The following is a 23,902-nucleotide window of genomic DNA, read 5'->3' as shown; positions in this document are numbered from 1 at the left end:
TATCAGCAGAACAAAACAACAGCCTCCAACTGGGAAAACGATCTTCACCAATCCTACATCTGATAGAGAACTAATATCCAGACTATATAAAGAACCCAAGAAATTAGACACCAACAAACCAAATAATCCAATTAAAAAATGGGGTTCACAGAAGCAGAAAGATGCATACTGTATATACTCATTCATATAGACATATAATATAGGATAGACCTACTATAATCTGTACATCTAAAGAAACTAATCAAGAGGGAGGACTCTTGTTAAAATGCTCAATTCTTACCTAGAAAGGCAAAGAGGCTCGACATCAGAAGAAGGAGAAAAGAGGAAACAAGTCAGGAGCCTGACATAGAGGACCTCTGAAAAGCTCTGCCCTGCAGATTATCAATGCAGATGCTGAGACTTATGGGCAACCTTTGGGCAGAGTGCAGGGAATCTAATGAAAGAAGTGGGAAAAAGTAAGATCTGGAGAGGACAGGAACTCCACAAGGAGAGTAACAGAACCAAAAAATCTGGGCACAGGGGTCTTTCCTGAGACTGATACTCCAACCAAGGACTATGCATGGAGATAACCCCTGCACAGATGCAGCCCATGGCAGTTCAGTATCCAAGTGGGTTCCATTGTAATAGGAACAGGGACAGTCTCTGACATGAACTGATTGGCCTGCTCTTTAATTACCTCCCCCTGAGGGAGAAGCAGCATTACCAGGCCACAGAAGAAGACAATGCAGCCACTCCTGATGAAACCTAATTGACTAGGATCAGAAGGAAGGAAAAGAAGTCCTCCCCTATCAGTGGACTTGGGGAGGGGCATGCATGCAGAGGGTGGAGGAAGAGAGGGATTGGGACAGGAGGAGAAAACCACAGGGGGGATACAAAGTCAATAATGTGTAATTAATAAAGAAAAATAATTGAAAATAAAAAATGGGGTACAGAGCTAAGCAGAGAATTCTCAATGGAGGAATATAGAATGGCAGAGAAACGCTTAAATAAATGCTCAACATCCTTAGTCATCAGGGAAATGCAAATCAAAACAACTCTGAGATTCCATCTTACAGCTATCAGAAATGGCTAAGATCAAAAACTCAAGTGACAACACATGCCGGAGAGAATGTGGAGAAAGGGGAACCCTCTTCCATTGCTGGTGGGAGTGTAAACTTGTACAACCACTTTGGAAATCAATCTGGCACTTTCTCAGAAAATTGGGAATAGCACTACCTCAAGATCCAGCTATACCACTCCTGGGCATATACCCAAAAGATGTTCCACAATTCAATAAGGACATTTGCTCAACTATGTTCATAGTAGCTTTATTTGTAATAGCCAGAAACAGGAAACAACCTAGATGTCCCTCAGCTGAGGAATATAGAGAAATTGTGGTACATCTATACAACAGAATACTACTCAGCTATTAAAAGCAAGGAAATAATGAAATTTGCAGGCAAATGGATGGAACTAGAAGAGATCATCCTAAGTGAAGTAACCCAGAAACAGAAAGACAGGTATGGTATACACTCACTAATAAGCAGATATTACCCGTATAATATAGGAAAGCCATCTACAGACCTAAAGAAGCTAAACACTAAGAAGGACCCTAGGGAGGATGCTTAAATCTCACTCAGACTGGCAAACAGGATAGATAGAAGCATTGGAAAAGAGGAAACAAGATGGGAGCCTACTATCAAGGGTCCTTTGAAAGGATCCACCCAACAGGAGATTGAAGCAGATGCTGAGACTCAGGGCCAAACTTTGGGCAGAGCACAGGGAGTCTTATGTTGGAAGAGAGGGGTGGGAATAGAGGGACATGGAGGGGACAGGATCCCCACAAGAAGACCAACAAAACTAAAAGATCTGGGCCCAGGGAGTCCTGCAGAGACTGATGCACCAACAGAGGACCATGAATGGAGAGGACCTAGACCCCCTGCTCAGATGTGGCCGACTGGCAGCTCAGTCTCCATGTGGATCTCTGAGTGAGGGGAGCAGGGGCTGGCTGCCTCTATCATGAACTCAGTTGACTGCTCTTTGATCACTCACCCCTGGTGATGCATGCAGCCTTGCCAGGCCACAGAGGAAGAGGATCCAAGCAGTGCTGATGAGACTTAATAAACTATAGGCAGATGACAATAGTGGAGAACTCCCCCTTTCAGTGGACTAGGAGAAGGGGATGAAGGAAAGAGGGAGGAAGGGTGGGACTGGGGGGAGTTGAGGGAGGGGGCTTCAATCGGGATAGATAATGAATAACTTGTGAAGAAAAACAAAAAAGAAAAAGAAAAAAGAAAAAAAAAGACTTCTTGGTGTGAAGCCGGTGCATGCACCCGGGTGTGAGTGAACGCAGTATCTCAGCTGCTCCTCTGCCTCCCAGGGTGACAGGCTCCCTCCTTCTTCCCTCCCCACCTCCCCTCACTTACTTTCTCCCGCCCTCCCTCTTTATGGGGAGGCTCTTGGCCTAGGTCCCTGAGCCCAGCCGGGTGCAGGCAGAGGACCAGCCTACGCAGGAGAAGTGAGGTCACATCTCCCTTGGGCCCAGAGCGGCAAGCTTTTCAGAGCCTCTGCTCACCATGAGCGGACACCCGGAGCCCCAGGCTGCGAGGACAGTGCGCTCTTCATCCCTCCCGGTGTCACCGACTTCGCCGCCCATGTCCCAGTATGCTTCCCGCTCAGACTCTAAGGGAGCTTTGGACAGCAGCAGCCCAGAAGCCAACACGGAAGATGACAAAACTGAGCAGGACATGCCTCCGCCTCAGAACTATCTGTGGCTCACCATTGTCTCCTGCTTTTGCCCAGCGTACCCGGTCAACATCGTGGCTTTAGTCTTCTCCATCATGGTGAGTGGGGTTGGGACCAAAAGTGCTGCAGAAGAGAAATCCGCGGACGCTGCCTCCCATCGCCCTTTGCGCTGGGTTTTGGGGTCCACACCTCCTCCTTGCCTTCCTTCACTAGGCTCTCTGCGCTTTGCCCGGGACCGCACAGCTCTCTGCTGCACAGCGCTAACCAAGCCTTCCGCAGACAAACTTTGTGCTTCTTTGCGCCGTGCGTGCGCTCCCTCTCCAAGTTCCCTGGACTTTGCGGCTTCTCCCTGTGCTTTCCTAGGACCTCAGCGTGCATGGGTGAACCACAGTACGCCCCATGCTCTGAGCTTGCAGGCTCTGCGTCATGCTGTAGCCACACTGAGTACCCCCACCCTCCAGAGCCCAAGGCTGCCTCTATGTTGGCAGGTTCTTTCTCTGCAGTGCGCTGGGCACTGCCTGCATCATTCTTGGCCGGTCCTCGGGAGATTCCCTCAGCTCCTTTCTGGGCTTTGCCCCTACCCCCTTGCCCAGCACGCAAGGGTCAAAGCCTCTTCCTGTTTCTTCCTACAGCCAGCACGCCTACCTTGCCTCTCTCTGGCGCCCATTTTAAAGCTCTCACACAGGACACCTCCACACGACTTTCTTGACACAGGGGAAAGCCCGCTTACTCTTTACTCCCTCTCTCTCTCAGTTTGTCCTGTCTGTTCCCACTTTGCTGCACACGGACCTTGTCCGACTATTCCCAGCAGCTCCTCCACCCCTCGGTCCTTCCCCAGGGTCTCCAGCCAATGCGTTTGGGGACTCCTCTACCGCGCTCCAGCCTGGGGCTGAGCCCTGTCGCTCCCAGGATCCAGACCCTCTCTTATTGACTGGAGCAGCTGGTCCCCGGTGGGGGTGGTGGCGGGGTGAAATTCACACAGACACTGTCCCGGGACAACCCCAGTTGCGTGCTCCCTCCCCCACAGGCCCACCTCTTCTGCAGCTAGCCAATGCAACTTCCACCAAAGACGGGACTCCTTCAGCTGGGCTAAGGTTCCTGCAGCCTGCACCAAGTACGTCCACAAACCCACCGGTAAAACCTCTCCTGGGTGCAGCAGAGGTTCCATTTACACCCACTCACTGGCCTTCCGCAAACCTGGCAGACTGCACCGGCCCTCAAGCGCGCAACTGCTGAAGTTGTTGGCTTGGTTCAAATCACAGTCACACCACTTGTTAGGACTGAGTCCAGAAATCAGTGCAGATCTCTGAACCTTGGTTTCCTTGTGAAACGGGAATTATCATAGCTATGTTTCTGGGTGACTGTATTAATGAGATAACTGTGACGTGCCTAGAATGGTGCTCAGCATCATAGTTGAAGTAATAGTAATTTCCATGTCACTTCATGAGACCTGATTAAAAGTCTAAAACCAAAGCCCCCTCCAAGCTGGGAGACACCTTCCCTGTGGCTTTCAGTACAAGGTGCTTCTCTCCAGCTATTATTTAAGACTTTTAAGTTTTTATGGGGGGAGGGGGCACATACAGCATGTGAGTGGGGGTGAGAGGACAGCTGCGTGGAGGGGTTTTTCTGCCATTTTCCACCTATTTATGGGAGTTCCTGAGTGGACCTTGGGTCCCCAGGCTTGCACAGCAGATGCCTTTGCTGGCTGGCGTGTATCTCCCCAGAACTCAGTTCATTTGTTTTTCATTCTGTTTGTTGTGTGTGTCCCGTCGTTACACAGACTACAAGCTGTATGAGGACTGGGATGGCCGCTGTGTTTATTAGTGGGTGCTGCAGAGGCAGCCACGAGAGAATCTGACACACGGATAATCTCAGGAAGTGTTAGGAAACAAACACACGCATGGAGGAAGGTGTCGAGATCCATTTTGTCAGGTCTCCATTTTGCTCCTGTTTCAAAGTCCCGGAAGTTGAAGCTATCACACCTGTTTCCCAGTCTCTATAAGACCAACCACTTCCTTCCTCTCCCCGTGTTTGGGAGTTTGTTTTATTTTCAGGGAGGCTGGGGAGTTGTGGGGTGCCAGAATCTCCAAGCAGCAGACTCTCAAACTGGCACCGGTGCCCACATTCCATCCTGGTTTATTCATGAAGTAGCCGATTTACCCTTCCCAGTGCCATCCAGGGGGAAAACACACACACACACACACACACACACACACACCTCCAAAGGCTTTCCCTCTCCCAGGTTCCAAATCAGGACCTGGTGGTGACAGGCTGGATGCCAATGACCCCTGCCTGGGGTGTCCTGGGGGTGGGGCTTCTGAGGGAAGCCTCTGCCTAACCCCCTCACTCCCCAGGCTCTTCTCAATGGCTTTGCAGTATGACACCATCTGACTGTCAGAACACAGAGCTTTGGAAAAGTTCCATACTTGGTTTTTGTTTTTGTTTTGTTTTAAGCTTTGTTTGCTCCTCTGAAAAGTGGGGATGGAATGTTGGTGTGTGTTACTGGATTTTTATTCAGCTTGGGGTTTTGAGTTAATTTTATGTTTCTTATGTGTCTGTGAAGTGGGGGAGCGTCCCTGCCACAGCTTGCATGTGGCGGTCAGAGGACAACTTTGTGGAGGTGCCTCACTCCTTCCGCCTTTATGTGGGTTCTGTGGATTGAACTCAGGTCTTCAGGCTTGCGTGGCAGCTGCTTTCCCCACTGAGCCTTCTTGCCAGCCATGGTTTTGTTGTTTTTGTTCGTTTGGGTTTTGGAGTTTGCTGGTAGCTATGCTGGATGTGGTGTTTTTGAGGCAGAGTTTCACTTTATAGTCCAGGCTAGCTTTGAACTCATGAGCCTCCTGCCTTGACCTTCTAAGTTGCCAGGTTTACAGGTCCATGCCATAGTACCTGGCATGTGTAGACTGTTTCACACGGAGTGCTGCAGCCATGAGGATGAGACAAAACACGTCATGCCAACCATGTTGAGCCTGCAGCACTGCGCTAGGTATACACAACAATTGTCACACAGATGGGTGGATTTGGTGTCTGGAGACCTCGTATGTCACATAGGGAAACAAGCAGAATATGAAACAATTGAAACCAAAATTCTCAACAGTGCCTCCCACATGCTTGCTACTGACTGGCATGATATCATGAGAGTAGGGAGAGAGAAAAAAAAGACCTGGACAAATTGGCTTTCTAGCAGACCCCACTCTTCACAATTTCTCATCAACACATCAATCTATTGATCATGTGATTTGATTCATCCACTCACGAGGATGACACCCCGGTCACCTTCTAAAAGCACAGCATCTTGATAGATCATAATAGGGACTGAATTTGAACATGGGAGTTAATGGACACCATAGTCAAATAACAATGATGGTCCAATCCTGCTATGGATGCCCAGGATTTAAGGTATCCTGAGATGTCCTGTCCTGGCTCTTCTCTGATCTCACTTGTCTATAAATCCATGACAAGTACAGCAATATGTCTGGGGGTCTCGTTGGGAGTTGCACAATTCTGTTAAAAACTTTTGGGGATGTTGGGTAGCATCTATAAGGGATGAAAACAGCAAAAATGCAAATGTCTGGCAATGCTTACTGACATATCCCAAGTACCAATAGCACCCTACTTGTCTGATTTCTGTTTATGTGATAAAGCATTCTGACCAAAGGCAACATGGGGGAGAAGAGGCTTATGTCAGCTTATAATTTACAATTCTCCTCCAAAAACAAGATGGCCTACTTCATCACACCTTAGTCTCTGTGGCTGTGATAAAACACTCTGATCAAAAACAACTTGATGAAAGGATTTCATTTGGCTTTGGCTTCCAGGTCACAATCTATCATTGAGTCGAGTCAGGGCAGAAACTCAAGGTTGGAACCTGAGGGCAGGGACCTAGGTGGAATGCTGCTTGCTGGCTCGCTCACTGGCTTCTGCTCAGCTAGCTTTCCCATACAGCCTAAGCCCTGCCTAGGGATGATGACCCCTACAGTGGGCTGGGCCCTCATACATCAAATAACAACCAAGACAACTCCCCACAGACATGCCCACAGAAAAAATTGATCTTGGTAGTTTCCCCAGTTCAGATTCCCTTTAATGACTCTGGGCTATGTCAAGAGCTGACCACCAATGATAACTGGGACACATTCGTATTTTTTTAAAAAATGCTAGATAATGGAAGTTGATGTAAGCATAGATGAGCTGAAAATATTAACAAGGCTCTACTTGCAATCTCAAAACAATCAATGCCTGTATTATTAAGCCAAGCCTGAGGAACATTCTATAACATATGATTTCACGTTGGAGTAGATACTTGAGAATAAAATTACTTTGAAAAATACAGAAAAGTGTTCAAGCTGTGGGGTTCTGTGTTCTTTCTAACACCCCATGTGGAAGCGGAGAGTTCTGGGGTTAAGGATGCAGCACCCCACAGGTAAGTGACAGGACATTGACAATGCTGCTAATGAGCTTAGCATCACCCGTGGTGGGAGCACAGAAATCCTCAATACACTGCAAAGCTACTTGTCAAAGGGATATTTAACCTGTATTCAACTTGCAGGGTACTGTGTGGCTTCTCATAGAGTGACAAAAGCAAATGTCTCTTCTTCCAAGACAGTGACAGACAAAGGAGAAAATTCCACCAGGATGAGCTTAGTGAATCAGGGAGTTTGTCCGGGGTTACTTACAGGTAAGGTGAGCAGTTCCTTACAGGAGCATAGATGACTCAAAGGCAGCTGCAATCCCCCAAAGCCCAAAGTCTCCCTCTTCCCACCAGGAGGGAGTGTTTTTTCAAATGAGGAAAAAAAAAATCAGTACCCAAAAATCAGTTTCCCAAGAATTTCTCTCTACAAGGAGTTACTGCTAACCCACATTGCATTTCCACATGCACCTTTGAGTGCAACCCTGTGCCAGGGCACACAGCTTGGCAAAGGGAGCACAGGCTGGTTTTCAGGTCTCATTCAACATCCTCCATTCTGTCCCCAGTTATTCCTGTTTGTTATAACAAAAAGGAATCCCACAGCTTCTCAGCATAGTGCTCTACCCTAGAGAAAGAATGTTTGCCAGTTCAACAAATATTTTTATGCTAGACTTTCTCCACGCACCAGTGGCTTCCTCTATTTCTTTTTTTCAAGACAGGGTTTCTCTGTGTAGCCTTGGATTTGTAGACCAGGCTGGCCTCGAACTCACAGTGACTTGTCTGCCTCTGCTGCCCTGAGTGCTGGGATTACAGGTATGCACCACCACGCCTGGTTGGTTTCCTCTATTTCTACTCAGTGTTAGGAAGACCAGCAAGGACTCTGTCTGTAGATCTGGAAGGGCTCCAGTGAGTTGTAAGACTGCTGGCAAATCAGAGTGAGTTCACTGTCTATGGGTTTTATAACTGGAATTCAGTGCCTAACTCAGAAGACTGTAGCCACGTCCACACTAATCCCAATCCTGTCCTTCCTGACATCCTGATGCAATGATTTCTACAACTGACCTAAATGGTCATGGATACAGGACAGCCCGCAACTTCTGACTGGATGGCTTACAAGCTTCTTTCAGCAGAACATCTCCCTCACACCTTCAGAGCCTCTCCATAGACTTCAGTGGGGTCTGAATCCTTTGCTATTTGTCGTTTATGATCCAGAGAAGTGTTTCAGTCTTTCTGAAGCTTGGGGTTTCTTACTCCTAAAAGGTGGGGTTGTGATGGCACTTAGCCAAGTGTACTTGTGGAGATTAAATGATTAAACATTTAAAACATTCAGTTGACTATCTGGAACACAAGCAGAACACAAGTACTGCTGCCAATCATGATGACGGTGGTGGTGGAGATGATGTGGTGGTGGCAGAGATGACAGTGGTGACGGTGGTGGTGATAATAGTGATAGTGATGATGGTGGTGATGATAGGTGTGGTTGTGATGGTGTCTATAGACTAGAGGCACAAGTCATTTCCTTTCCCAGTAGAAATTTCTGTTTTTCTTGGTGACAAAAAACTCTGATATTAATAAAAGCAAGGACATGCCTCCTGAATAAGTGTTTCTTGCAGCCTAAAGGTAAACATTAAAGCTAAAATATAGTAATAAGCAAGCAAGACTTCATCTCTCCATGGGATAATAAACATTCTTGCTTTTCTTACTCTAATCTGAAACCACTTAAAATACGCATCAAAGACAAACTAAGAGCACAGGAGAAAAAAGACAGAGATAAAGCAATGGTTTAGCACTGACTAACTGCACACAGCGTGCAACCATGGACTAAATCCTACAGAATGGCCAAGAAGAAATGAGTCAATTTTCCCTGAAAAACTCTTAAGAAGATTCAAAAATTAGAGTTACCAATGAATATATTGCCTTTGAAGGTAACTTTAAAAAATGGTAGGGCTGAAGAGACAGGGAATCTTTGAAAGTGTGTTCAAGAAGTCAATAGGGAGCCGAAGACAGAGCTCAGTGGTTAAGAGCACTTGTTGCTCTTGCAGAGGACAGTGGTCCAATTCCCAGAACCCACGTGACAGCTCACAACTCCCCATAAATCCAGTTCCAGGGAATCTAACACCTCTTTTGAACTCCAAAGGAGTCAGGCACTCACATGGCCCACAGACATACATGCAGGCAAAATGTTTATACACATGAAAACATCATAAATATTTTTTTAAGGAAGCTAAAAGATACCTAGAAATTGGGCAGAGTGCAGGGAATCTTATGAAAGAAGTGGGAAACAGTAAGATCTGGAGAGGACAGGAACTACACAAGCAGAGCAATAGAACCAAAAAAATCTGGGCACAGGGGTCTTTCCAGAGACTGATATTCTAACCAAGGACCATGCATGGAGATAACCTAGGACCCCTGCACAGATATAGCTCATGGCAGTTCAGTGTCCAAGTGGGTTCCATAGTAATGGTAACAGGGACTGTCTCTGACATGAACTGATTGGCCTGTTCTTTAATCACCTCCCCCTGAGGGGGAGCAGCCTTACCAGGCCACAGAAGAAGACAATGCAGCCAATCCTGATGAGACCTGATAGACTAGGCTCAGAAAGGAAGGAAAAGAAGTCCTCCCCTATCAGTGGACTTGGGGAGGGGCATGTGTGCAGAAGGGGGGGGAAGGGAAGGACTGGGAGGGGAGGAGGGAGGGAACCACAGGGGGGATACAAAGTGAATAAAGTGTAATTCTAATTAATAAAGAATTTTAAAAACAAAAGATACCTAGAAATCATCTACTTTCCATGCAACGACAGCCTCAGTAACTGTGACAGAAAAAGAATGTGAAATCTCTGACAGGATTAAACAGAATGTATCTAGATGCAAGTCAGCACAGAGAGTGGAGTTGAGAGCCACCTGAAAATGGAGTTAATGGAAAGCCACCATGTTTCAACAAGGAAGCTCTGGCCCCCTTTTCACTGATCCTTTACTCGGGCAACCGGGTAGGAAACCGGAGAATTTCTCTCCAAGATGTGGCCAGTTCAAAAACAAAAGTGCCTCTGGGAGTTGTATTAATTGCTGATCCTGGTGACTATAACCAAATATCTGTCATGAGCAATTTAAGGAAAAGGTGCCTTATTATAGCTCACATTTGGAGGATACAATCCATCATGGAGGAGAAACTGAGACAGAAAGTCACATTGTAGCCATAATCAGGAAGCAAAGAGAAGTCAAAGGGGGCACATGGCTTCCTTCTTTTCCATGCAGTCCAGGGTCCCAGCCCATGAGAAAATGCTACCCACTATTATGGTTATCTTCCCCTCAATTCAACTAATCTAGACACTTCCTTACACACATTGCCAAAGGTCTGTCCCTTCAGTCAGTCCTGAATACTATCAGGTTGAAAACCAACAGGTACCATCAAAGGAGCCCCCCCGGAAGTGACAGCAACCATGTCCAGTTGTGCCACAGGCTGCCCAGCCATTGAGATGCTTCATCCTCAGGGCCAGAACTTCCAAGCAGCTCCTCAATAGGAAAACAGGAAGAGAGCAGCAGACACCAGGAGGACTCTTCTGAACTGAGGAGAATATAAAGAAAAAATAATTCAAGAAGTGGAGAAAGATGTCAAGAGCACATGATTATCATTTTATGTCAGAGACATAAGGAACTGTTGCATCCATAAGATGAGAACACCTGGAAGAAAACAGAAGATTCACAGAAGCAACAGTTATCGGTAATCAAAACTCTAAGGGTGTAAGAGGCAAGACAGCTGAGTGGGTAGAGCATCTACTACACAAGCCTGCGAGACCCGAGTCCAGTTCCCAGCAACCCGCAATGGAAGAGAACCCACTCCCAAAAGTTGTCCCCCAACCTCCACACATATGTGCACATACATCGTAATAAATATAATAATCTCAAATATGAGGGCAGAGAGTTTAAAGATAGTAAAATGAAAAAAAGAAGGGAAGGAAATGTGCCGCCTTAAAAAGACAGAAACATCAAGATGAGATGTTAAAATATGAGAACAATCCCCAGAAATCTAGCAGTCCAGAAAAGTTCCAGAAAAAAAATGAAAACATAAGAGAAGAATTGATCAAATGAATAATATGGGAAAAATCCCAGAACTGAACATGTGCACTTCCAGGTTGAAAGCGTCCCTCGGTACGTGATAAAATGGTAGAAACAAGACATTCACAGATGCCCATCATGACAAAAATCTCGAATATTTAAGGTAAGATTTCTCTGCAATCCTGCAAACTTCCAAAGAGAAGAAACAAGTCAAGAACTACAGAATCCCTACCAATAATACAGAAAGCTAAACAATAATGGAGATAATGACCTAAGATCCTGGAGGGGAATTATCCCCAACTTCATTCCTGGGCTATCAAAATAATTATTAGAGAAAGAGAATGAAGACACGTCTAGACATTTAAGGTATCGATACTATTACCTGCCATCCACCTTGTCTCAAGTGGTCATGGAAAGATGTCCCCATCTGCCTTAAAGAAAGTGAATAAAGATACGGAAGATGCGGTGCTGTGGTCTGGATCTGAACTGTCCCCACAGCCTCATGGTGTGAGCCTTTAGTCTCTACTTGATGGTGAACTTTTGGAAGAATGAAGCACTTTATGACATCAAGGCTCTCCTGTGGAAGTAGGTCACTAGGTATGGGCCTTTATAGGCTGTAGGGACGCCTGGCTCCTGTTCACTGTCTCCGCCTCCTGGTCTACCATGTGAACAGCCTCCACTGCATACCCCATTGCCATGAACAGAGCTTCACTTTCCTGCCACGATGGGCTGAACTTCTAAATGACTAAGCCAAAATAAATCTCTCCTCCCTTGAGGCTTTTCTAACAGGTATTGTGGTCACAGCAATGCGGAAATTACTAATATGCATAGAGTCCAGAAAAAGCCTCCAATGTAGAAAAGAAGCAAAGAAAAATACTGCCGAAAGCAAGAAAACATGTTTTATAAACCAACAGAAGACATGGTTGATAAAGCCATTTGCAGTGAGCCACAGACCTGCCCTGAACATGGCCACACTGTCTCAAGATGACAAGATTTGTGGTCACAAAGAAAATAAATACCCACAGAAGGAAAGACAAAGAGAACTGTGTATTCTTTCCATGTGACCCATGACCTACCAGGCACTGCTCATCCATCAAAACTGGGTTGCAGGTGAAGGGCAATTAGGTTGCCTGGTCTATACGGTGACTTCCAGGACAGCCAGATACGTAGAGATCCTGTTTCAAACACACACACACACACACACACACTATGGATACCTGCCAGGCATGGTGGTGTACACCTTTAATGCAACCACTGTGGGAGTCAGAGGAGAAGGTGGATCTTTGTGAGTTCCAGACCAACCAAGGCTATATAATAAGACCCTGTCTCAAACAAACAAGATTATAAACACCTAGCACTTGTCCCTACTTATTTCTGTGTCTGAAGTCCGGAGGAACACGTAGGTGGTTCCAGAGGATAAAGATTTTGGCTGAAGTCTGGCACTATTTGTTAGCTTTCCTCTAGACTTACAGCCACATTATATGGCACTGAACACTGGCCAAGTGGCTCCTGCCTCATTATCTCCAAAGTCTGATCGCTGTATGGGAGAGTAGCAGGGGACATTTGTACTCAGGTACCTAGAATTCAGTTCCTATGGCGGTCCTTTCGGTCTGAGCTCATCAGAGGTATGGGATGCATATATTTCAAGATGCATGTGTCTCTACCATAGAACACATTTTCAGTCCTGTTTGGATTTACTGATGAAAAGCTAAAACTAGTGAGTTTGTTATAATATATGTAGACATGGATATATATATATATATATATATATATATATATATATATATATATATATATACAAAATATAATGTAATATGTGTATATATGTAATATTATTTACACATGTGATTGGCCACTAATAGATGGTTGTTGAAGCTGGGTTATAGGAATGTGAAAATGCATTCTGTCGTGCTGCCAATGTTTATATACCTTTGAGATTATACATAATAGAAGGAAAAGAAAATGATGGATGAACAAAAGGATTTAAAGAAACAAAAGACTAAGCTTTCCTTTCAAAGGTATTAAACACTGTCAAGATGAAGAACAAAATACGAAAGCAAAATGTATCCGTGGGATGAGTCACTAATCAAGGCATTACTGAGGTGGGGTTGCATATTCTTTAACAAGCGAGCCATTTCTAACTTACAGTGTGTGGGTTCTGATGGCTACACTGGAAGATGTTTTTAAATATTCATGGAGAGGGCCAGGGCAGAATCACACCATTAAACAGTGCTTCTCAAACTCCAGCTTCCCAAGGAGCTTGGTAGGTCATAGGTGACACTGCTCTTTCGGTGCCCAGTTGGAAAGCCACCTCCTCTGTGGCCTCTCCTCATCTTTCTCATGCTCCCCATGAGAAATTCATCTTTCTGTTTCTTTCACTCTTTCTATCACATATCCTATATGAACTGAGAAGAGAGTGCCTATAGCTCCTTTTGGGAAAACTATCTGTTCTTGGAAAAGTCTGGGATTATGACTGTTGTTTGAAGTATTGTTCTTTCAGTGATCTGGTATCAGTCTTGCCATCAGTGTGGCCCTTGTTGTTGGTACTGTTTTACAACATACAGTGGGGTTTTTTTCATAGTTTTTATCTTTCATAGCAATGTTATTTCACTTAATATGCATGAAAGTTACTCTCCCTGCTTACACAGACTCAGGAAGGTGACATTAGAAGGCAAAATAAAAATAAAAATTAAAAACAACTGTCCTTGCACTTTCCACTCAGTCACTTAAATCGCTGTGATGAGATGGCCATGCACAGCCCTTTGACAGGAACATGGCTCTCAAAGCCGTCTCTTTTAATAGACTTGCCTTGTCAATACAGGAGCATCATCTATTACTCTCCATCAACCCTGACTGGATTCCTCCCTGATGCTTTAATGATGGGCAAAAAAGGACAATTCTCATCTGCCCTTGAAGATATTTATGGAGCGAGAAAGACCAAGAGCCTACGAAGGAGACAGATGAGCATGAATGAGTTCATGTAGGGAGAGGAAGTATACCTTGCCCGTGGAAGCCCAGTCTCAAGAGTTCCCAGGAATACTTTCAGGAGCAAGCAGAATCTAGGCAAGAAACCCCCAAAGGATCAGAAAATTCAGGGGTTGTTACTGAAAATATCCATTAAGTGCCCACATATATCGAGCTGTTTTGATAGACGTCAGCTGTCTAGGAGCTGGGAGTCTGAAATGCTGATTCACACAGAGTTCCAAAGGACTCCGAGTGTGCGCAGGTATTAACGTAACTCTGCAGGTGTGCTGAGGGGATACAGAGAGGGAGAGAGAAGCAGAGAGGCAGTGGGAGAAAACTTAGAAAGGCAGAGAGCAACGAAGAAAAAGCCCCATTCCTCACAAGCTATATATATGGAAAATAAAGGGCTAAGAAGATGGATCAGTTTAAATAAAAGAGAACATATTTAGACATTAGGACTTAATATGAATGAAAGTTAGGATCAGAGCAGCTGGGGCGATGGCTCGGAGGATAACCGCGTGTGCCACCAAGCCAGACAATCTGAGTCCAGTCACTTGGTAGAGTTCAATCGCTTGGTACCACTTTGGCAGAAGGAGAGAGCCAACACCTGAATGTTGTTCTCTGACATCTGCAGACATGCTGTGGCGTGTGTGACCCTCACCCGCCTTCACATGTTTAATTAATTAATTAAACATAGGTTTTCTTTTTTATTTTTAAAGGTCAAAATATTAGCATATTTAAAATAGCCAATAGAAAGCATTAACTATTCCTTGAGTAGGGCAATGGTCTGTGGATACACACTTGATGAGCAGGCAGGAGGATCAGAGTTTCGATGCCCAGAGCCCAGGCAGAAGCTAGGCAAGCATGGCCGCTGCCTCTATGACCAGCCCTCAAGGGAACCTCTCCAGCAAGCTGGCTAACTGCTCGAGCCAGTCAGTGAGCTCTGGGTTCAACTGAGAGATCCTGCCCAGTAGAAACATATCTGATGTCAACTCCCAGTCTCCGCATACATACACAAACATGAGCATGCAGACTTGCATGCAACACACAGATGCGCTCACGCCTGTGACACATCCACACACACAAACACCACACATACACACAAATGCTTTTAATTCTCAAAGTAAATTTAGGACACCTTTTGGAGATATATATATATATATATATATATATATATATATATATATATTTAAACGATGCTGAGATGAAAATTGAAAAACAGCAACTGAATGAAAAGCTATGATGTGTCATGCTAGAGTCGGCCAGCATTATCAGTGGATTGCAGTGCTCCTCAGTAAACTTGAAAGCAGAGTGCTCAGCATCGTAACTGCCTAACTAGTATTTTTTGTCCCCTTCTTAGGGCTATGAAAAGGTTTTAATAATCTTTTGATTAAATCTTTGATTATTTAATGTACTGTATATCAATCCCATTCAGTTCTCTCCCCCATCTCCTCCCAGCTCCACCCCTTCATCCTACCCATCCAACTCTGAGTCATCGTCGTCTTTCTCCTTCCTTCCTCCCCTTCTTCGTCTAAACCCAACTGCTCTGGAGAACAGGGACTGCTCAGGAGTGTGGTCACGCTACCACAGGCCACATTAAAGAAAAATGCCTCTCCTTCTCCATGCAGCTGTCAATGCCAGTAGTGCCTCAGCTAGAGCTGGGGTTTCACGCTGGCCTGCCCCTCGCTGGAACTTTGTCTAGCTTGTCTGTACAGCAAACAGTTTCTCTGAAGTTACCAGTCACCTCTGGCTCTTACCATCCTTCTGCCTTCTCTTGGGGAAGAACCTTGAGCGTTGAGGGAAGGTCCATGCTATGCATGTCTGATTTACAGCTAAGCATTGCATAATCTGTTATTCTGTGCACACTGAGCGGCCGTGGGCCTCTGGGTCAGTTGCCATCTACTGCAAACGGAAGCTTCCCTGCAGAGGAAGGAGAGATGCACTGGTCCGTGGGTATAGAAATAAGTCCTCAAGAGTCCATTTACTAAAACAATAGTGTTAGGTTTCCTCCAGGGTCTATGACCTCCTGGTCACAGGCTCCTGATCCCATTAATGGTGCTAGGTATGAGTTCCATTGTAGATCCAACAGGCCTTAGATTGAATTGAAATATGGTCTTAAGATGGATATAAATATTGATTCCAGTACAGAAATTTGACACAAGTGTAAAACACCTATGTGTGGCATGGGACATTACATAATAGTTGGGATTGCATGGTAAGCTTAGGATGAAGGATGGAATGGGAAAGCAGACCAGAATATAAAACTGTATGAACAGTGAGACCCCATAGAGTTTATCCTGTCCACACATCACCTCTGTGTTCTCAGATGCCTGAACATGGATGGAGGAAGCAAAGGCTGGGAATATTCCTGTCTGCCTATTGACCATGAATGTATTATCAGGTAAACAAGATCCTTCAAGAGAGTGACGAGCAGTATAAAGAGAAAAAACAACCAGCGTGAGAGAGAAGGACCAGTGGAGGCAGGTGGTGGGGAGGAAATTTTCTTTTCGAAACAGTGGTGGGCAAAGGCTAACAGGTGAGATGAGGACCGGGGACAGAAATAAACTACAAGGACAGAAGGTACCTATTCCATGTCCTCTGTAGCATCACTTAGAAAGAGTCCAACTTCTTCAGGAAGGAACCCTAGCATAGAATGGGCCACAAGGGGCTGTGTCGTCAGTCACCTGGTGGAATGTTCCAAAACAGATTTTAGCTGACCCTCCTTGGGTCGGCCCTCAGTGCAACCTGCTTACATACCCAGCACAAGTTCACAATTTGCTCTTTCTTCACCCCTCTTTCCAAAGTGAACCAATTGCTCTAAGCTAATTTGCTCACTGTGGAAGCAGGTTCTATTTTCGTCCAGGTACTGGTTATCCTACGTGTTAATTAGCTGTGGTTTAAATGGAGCTTATGTTAATCAACAATAGCTGGGTTTGGACTGTTCTTGTCTTTCACTGCCAACCCAGCTCCCTGTGAAACTCCTGTCTGTCTTCTTAGGTTGTGTTCTAGTTAGATTTAACAGTCAATGTAACAGAGCTTAGAGTCACCTGAGATGGGAGTCCCAGCTGAGGGTTATCTGAATTAGAATGACTTGTGTGCATGTCTGGGGAGGAAGGGGGCCTGTCTTGACTGACAAAGGAGAGCCCAGGCAACTGTGGGCGGCACCATTCCCTGGGAAGGTGGCCCTGGGCTGTATAGAGAATGCCAGCAAGCAGTATTTCTCAAAGGTTTCTGCTTCAGCTTCCTGCCTTGGCCTCCCTTCATCATTGACAGTAACCTGAGAGCTGGACTAAATCCTTTCTCTGCCTAGGTTGTATTTGTCACAACAGAATGAAACTAGAACAGGGGGTGTTTCTCAGGGGACGAGTCTGAGCTGCTAATTCTGCATCTGCATGATCTGACTGCAGCTTCTGGTGGGCACTTGAGGGGGTCATTGAACGAACAGGCTGTTTCTGAGCCCTGCCACCATCTCCTAACAGGCACTACTAACTTCTCTGGAAGCCCCTAAGCCCTGGGGGCTTTCAAAAAGCTAACACTCTACATTTTTCCTTCTACCATCTGATAACTCAAAGTGAGGTTGGTTTTAGTTGTAAGGCCATCACCACTGTCTGATTCCAGTGAACATCCATGCTCCAAAAAGAAACCTTTGCCCAGACAGGTGTATGGCTCAAACCTAACCCAGCACTACAGAGTTTGAGGCAGGAGTATCCTGAGTTTGAGACCAACCCTGGCTATGGATTGAGTCTCTGTCTACAAAAGAGAAGGGAGAATAAAATAAAATATAAATATTGAAAATCTCAACATTTGTACCAGCATAGAAATTCCATTTTCTTAGCCAGGCACAGTGATGCATGCCTGTAAGCACAGCTCTTGGAGGTCTGAAGTAAGAGGATTGCTAAAAGTTCAAAGCCAACCTTGGCTACATAGAAAGATCTTGATTCAAATAAAGAGAAGACTTCTGGATGTGACAGGGCTACTGCATTCACTAACATACCAGCTATGGCTGCCTATATAAGACTGCACAAGATCAAACCAGTCAGCATTCCAGTGTGGATAGGGGTTGGGGTCACAAGGCCTTACCCATAGCTGAGAGCTGTTGGCATTGATGGCTCCTGGGGCCAAGAGAACCAGTTTTCTTCAATGCTGGGGCCTCTTCTAGGTTGCCTATGCTTCTGTGAATGGCTCTATGCCATGTGCATACAGACGGTGCTAACTAGAAATGATATAAAGAGGAAAACAATAAAGGCATGGAGGGGGGAGCCTGAGACAGGTTGTATACACAGATGCATGTATGCAATTCTCAAAGAATAGATACATAAGTTAAAACATTTAAAAGAAAGGGAGAGATCCCTTGTCTGTTATCACTCACTCCCCAACTCCACCAGGCAAAACCCTCTGTCCTGATACATTTATCTTTTCTGGGTAATCCCTTAAAATGGAACCCTACAGTCTGTGTTCTTTTACATCTGGCTTCTGTCACATTGAATGTTGTTCTTCAAGGTCCACTTTTGTTGTCCAGTGTCAGTGTTCTCTTCTTTTAAAGGCCACATAATATCTTGGACCAGACTTTGTTTCCTCTGTCATTTGTTGATGGACTTTTAGATTTAATCCACTTGGGGCCTATTCTGGTTTGGATCTAAAATGTCCTCTACCGGCTTGTGTTTGGACATTTGCTTCTTACCTGTTGGCACCATTCAGAGAGGTTGAGATACCTTTGGGATAGGAGGCATGGCATGCAGGGATGGGCCACTGGCTCTTTTGTTTATAGTCCAGCCCCACTTCTGGTGTGCTGTCTGTTTCCTGATCAACTAAGATGTGATAAGCTGAGCTGCAGCCATTAACAGAATCCCAACTTCTATGCCTTCCCCAGCATGATGGACTGTACCTTTCACACCATGAGCCGAAATCAATCCTTCCTCCCCGAGCTTCCTTCTGGCAAGCATCTGTCTCAAAACCCTGACAGATGATGCTGTTCTGGACCTTCAAGCGTAAGCCCTGTGTGCTCTCATGTCCTAGTCTTCTCAGGAGCATACCCACAAGCATCGTCACTGAGCCATGTGATGCCTTAACCTTCTGAGGATCTGACAGGCTGTTTGCAAAGCAACTGTGTCACTTCTTATTCCTACCCATCCTTAAGGAGGGCTCCTGTTTCTCTAGATCCTCAACAATCTTTCCCATTGCCTGTCTTCTCCAGTCTATCCTAGTGGGTGTCAGAGATGTCTTTCCAGGCTTTTGTTTGCCTGTGACCCATGATCTTGAACATCTATTTATTTATTTTTGTTGGCCATTTGTTGTCTTTGAAGAAATGTCTATTCAGATATTCTATTCATTTTTAATCCAGGTTATATTTGTTGTTAGTAACTAGAGCTCTTGATATATTCTGGTTATAAGCTAGCACTGTTATCAAACATATCCTTCCCCCTCCATCCTGTGGGTGATCTGGCATTTCTTCTCTCTCTGTTTTGTGATCTTTGGAGGTCTTGTTAATTACTGCGAGGTTTTAGTGAAAGTGTTCCTCTCGTTTTGTTTAAATACTTTCTGCCTCCCTCCCTGCCTCTCTTGGTTCCTAACAGGCATGCTAGGCTGGGGACAGACTAAAAGCCAGAATCATACCCCATGAGGCTTTGAACTAAACACCAAACTCTGAATCCCATCTCTGCCCTTGTCCTAGCTTCCCTAAGCCTAGATTTCCCCACCCAGACATTGGGGGTGTGATACCAACCTTTCTGCATTGTTTCCAGTATTAAATGGGACAGAGCCAGGTTCCTTTCTTCCCCTTAACTCAATCTCACAACCAGCCCATACTGCAGATCCTATCCCCATCTCAAAAGGGAGGAAATTCACTGTGCTTACATCATCATCTTCTCCCTTAAGGTCGGCTGCTGCTGTCTCGAAGATGTGTATAACTCATTCTAACATCGCTGTCGAGCAGATCTTAGTGTAATTCATAGACACAGAGGCAAACATCAGCTGTGTGCTGTTGGGCAGGGAGAGTCTCCATTCCAGAGAAAATCAACAGTAACTGGCTTAAAATGAAAGAGCAATTCTCCTGCTGGGAATTCCCACTTTCTTATTGTCATTATTCAAAATTTGTTCTTGGTGTCTCACCCAGGTTTGTCTTGAAGTCCAGGACTTAGGCAATCCTCTTGCCTCAGTCTCCAGAATAGCCGCGAGTATCAGCATGCATCACTGTACCCTGCTGCCATTTTAATGGTGCATCTCAGTGGTGATTGTACGCTTCAACTCCTTGAGGTCAGGGACCTCGTCTACCTCATTCATAGGTGGCTAGTGTCCCCAGCACTGACTGCACTGACTAGTGAGTGGCTATGCTTAGTAAGTTTTGAATGAATGAATGAATGAATGAATGAATGAATGAATGAATGAATGAATAGCTAAAGTGGTTTGCACGTCTGCATGGTCTGGGGAATGTCTCATAGACCAGCAGTCTGTCTTCTTTCTGGTGGTTGGAAATGGAGAATAGTTGCTGTTGACTGATGGTCAGAGGCAGAACAGGCCTTGAGAACTGTACACATTTGGTCCTATCAACTCATGCAGGTACACATACGTAAAATAAATAAACGAAACCCTTAAAATCACCAAAATGCCGAAGACACAGTTCACTAGCAGAGCGTTTTCACAGAACAACAAGAACTCCTCCTGACCCATCCCACCCCCAAAACAAGGAAAGATTTGGGTAGCAGATGGAGCCCAGGGGGCTAGCCTCCAAGCCATGGTAGGTTTTAGTTGTAGACTCTAACCATTCATCCCAGGGTCTCTAATTCCCAAATCGTTAGCAGGGCAGAGTCTGTAGTTCAGTGGTCAAGCAGTCACTGCCTGTGTATGTGGCCCCGAGTTCAAGTCCCACCCAAAATAAACACATAAATAGATGAGTAATTAACCAGTAAGTGGAGTCAGAGCAAAGACAAATAGCTCCCATCTTTGAGAAACCTGGCAGGCAAATGAAGCCCTGTCCATAGGATTCTCACCTACAACCACACAAAGTAGAGAGCCTGATCAGCCAGTGCCCACCACTTCCTCCATTCCCTCTCTCCGTCTTCCTCTTCCAGCCTTGAGTCTCATGACCACAGCCTGCCCATTCTTCACATCTCATTCTGCATGTCTATTTCCTCAGGCCACCCCATCTTAATCAGGTCCCCTGGCCTAGGCAGCAGGATCTGTCCGACTCAGCCAAAACAAAAACAAAACCAAAAAAAGAAACCTACAACACCATCAGATAATGAACAAACCGGTGTAATTAAACACTTTAGGGCCACAGCAATAGAGCCTCACCTGTGGGATCAAACAAGGACTCCTCCTGCCTATTTACAACCATCATCTGTCCAAACAGGAAGAACACTGGAGAAACAGGATCATTAGTTCATTTCCCAACAAAGCATGTCAGTGAACTGGAAAATGAAAACTGCCTGTCTGAATCTCTTTCTTTTGACTAGAAATATATATGTGTGAGGGAAGGTCATATTTGACCCTCCATCACGCTCCTGACAAGCATGGCAAGATGGGCCCGGTACCCCCACAGCACTCACAGCTAGCTGGCAAGAACAGGGTATTCAGAAGCCAAAGGCAACAAAGTAAATGATGAGCAGGAACCCAGGGCTGAATTAGCCTGTGGCCAGGAGTCCTGCTTAAGATGGCATAGCCAGAGGAAATAAACGTGTGAACCAAGACGGGAAGAATGAGACAAAGATGGAAGAGGGTTCCAAGCAGAGGAAACAGCCCTAGAAACAGAAGGCAGGAAAGGGAGTAGTGGTTAGACAAGAGAAAGGCTCCATAAGAGGCTAGAGGAGACCCCGGTGTGGTGGTGAACACCTTTAATTCCAGCGCTCGGGAGACAGAGGCAAAAAGATCTCTGTATGTTCAAGGCCAGCCTGGTCTACAGAGCAAGTTCTAGGACTGCCAGGGCTACACAAAGAAAACCTGTCTTGAAAACCCATAAGGAAGGAAGGAAGGAAGGAAGGAAGGAAGGAAGGAAGGAAGGAAGGAAGGAAGGAAGGAAGGAAGGAAGGAAGGAAGGAAGAAGGGAGGGAGAGAGGGAGGGAGGGAGGGAGGGAGGGAGGAAGGAAGGAAGGAAGGAAGGAAGGAAGGAAGGAAGGAAGAAAGGAAGGAAGGAAGGAATATGAACCTGGGGTTACAGGAGAGCCAAGACTAAAATAAAAATAAAGTTCTTGTTGCTAGAGATGACTTAGTGGTTAAGAGCACTGGCTGCTCTTCCAGAAAACCAAGGTTAAATTCCCAGAAACCACATGGTGGCTCACAACCATCTGTAACTCCAGTTCCAGGGGATCCAGAACTTTCTTCTGACCTCCCTGGGACCCAGGCACACTTGTGATGTGCATATACACATGCAGGCAAAGCACTCACACATATAAAATAGAATAAATTTTTAAGAGGCTAGAGAGGCATATGTAGCATGCACCCCTGAAGAGCTGGAGACTCTCAATTATTGGTGCAGTGCAGAATAATTGGGCTGATAAGTGAGAATAATGGTCTGATTGGTCTAACTGAGAACACATGACGGCTGAATCTCCAGCCGAATGTGAGATGTGCATATCAGCCCTTCCCAGGATCAGGGTACACAGAGAAAGGAAGGGCAGAGAGAAAACAAGAAACAGAGGAAGTGGGGGGGTCCGTGGGGTACAGACTCCAGCCATTGTGGAAATCACTGTGCTCTTGAACTCACAGCTACTGCAAGTCACAACCCTTGCACTGCCTGCACAGGACAGAGCCAACCAACACGTGTGGTGGAAGCAGATAAGATTCAGGCCCCACCCTTCCCTGAGGATTAACTCACAATTAAGGGTTGATAGAGGGGGAGAGACTTCGTCTTCAGTGGTAAGGTACCCATGTTCCTATAAGCAAACCCTCATACAGACTCCTGGGAACAATCTGATGAAATTCAGTAGGTCACACACACATATACACACACATACACACAGAGAGACATACACACACACATACACAGAGATATACACACACAGACATGAAAGCAGAAGTGAGGCTAGCCCATCAGAATGGCTAAGATCAAAAACTCAAGTGACAACACATGCTGGAGAGGGTGTGGAGAAAGAGGAACCCTCCTCCATTGCTGGTGGGAATGTAAACTTGTACAACCATTTTGGAAATCAATCTGGTGCTTTCTCAGACAATTAGGAATACTGCTACTTCAAGATCTAGCTATACTGCTCTTAGGCATATATCCAAAAGATGCTCAAGTATACAAGGACATTTGCTCAACCATGTTTGTAGCAGCTTTATTTGTAATAGCCAGAAGCTGGAAACAACCCAAATGTCCCTCAGTTGAGGAATGGATACAGAAATTGTGGTACATTTATACAATGGAATACTACTCAGCAATTAAAAACAAAGAAATCATGAAATTTGCAGGCAAATGGTAAGATCTAGAAAAGATCATCCTGAGTGAGGTATCCCAGAAGCAGAAAGACACACATGGTATATACTCACTTATAAGTGGATATTAGACATTTAATATAGGATAATCATACTAAAATCTGTACACCTAAAGAAGCTAATCAAGAAGGAGGACCCTGGTAAAATGCTCAATCTTCATTCAGAAAGGCAAAGTAGATGGACATCAGAGGAGGAAGAAAACAGGGAACAGGACAGGATCCTATCGCAGAGGGCCTCTGAAAGACTCTACCCAGAAGAGTATCAAAACATATGCTGAGATTTATAGCCAAGCTTTTTGCAGAGTGCAGGGAATCTTATGAAAGAAGGGGGA

The 23,902-nt window shown here is 45.3% G+C and overlaps 1 protein-coding gene across 1 annotated transcript in view; it reads left to right on the top strand.

The window, feature by feature from the left end:
- Positions 1-2,555: 2,555 nt before the first annotated feature.
- Positions 2,556-23,902, top strand: part of Tmem233 (transmembrane protein 233) — a 32,155-nt gene continuing 10,808 nt past the window's right edge. The window contains exon 1 of the mRNA XM_055605952.1: positions 2,556-2,822. Within this exon, the coding sequence (XP_055461927.1) occupies positions 2,556-2,822 (267 nt within the window). The remainder of the gene's footprint in view (positions 2,823-23,902) is intronic.

Source organism: Psammomys obesus, unplaced genomic scaffold (assembly GCF_907164565.1).
Source record: "Psammomys obesus unplaced genomic scaffold, mPsaObe1.curated_primary_1811, whole genome shotgun sequence".
In the NCBI taxonomy this organism is placed as follows: Eukaryota; Metazoa; Chordata; class Mammalia; order Rodentia; family Muridae; genus Psammomys; species Psammomys obesus.
This window is presented reverse-complemented; position numbering and strand designations above follow the sequence as displayed.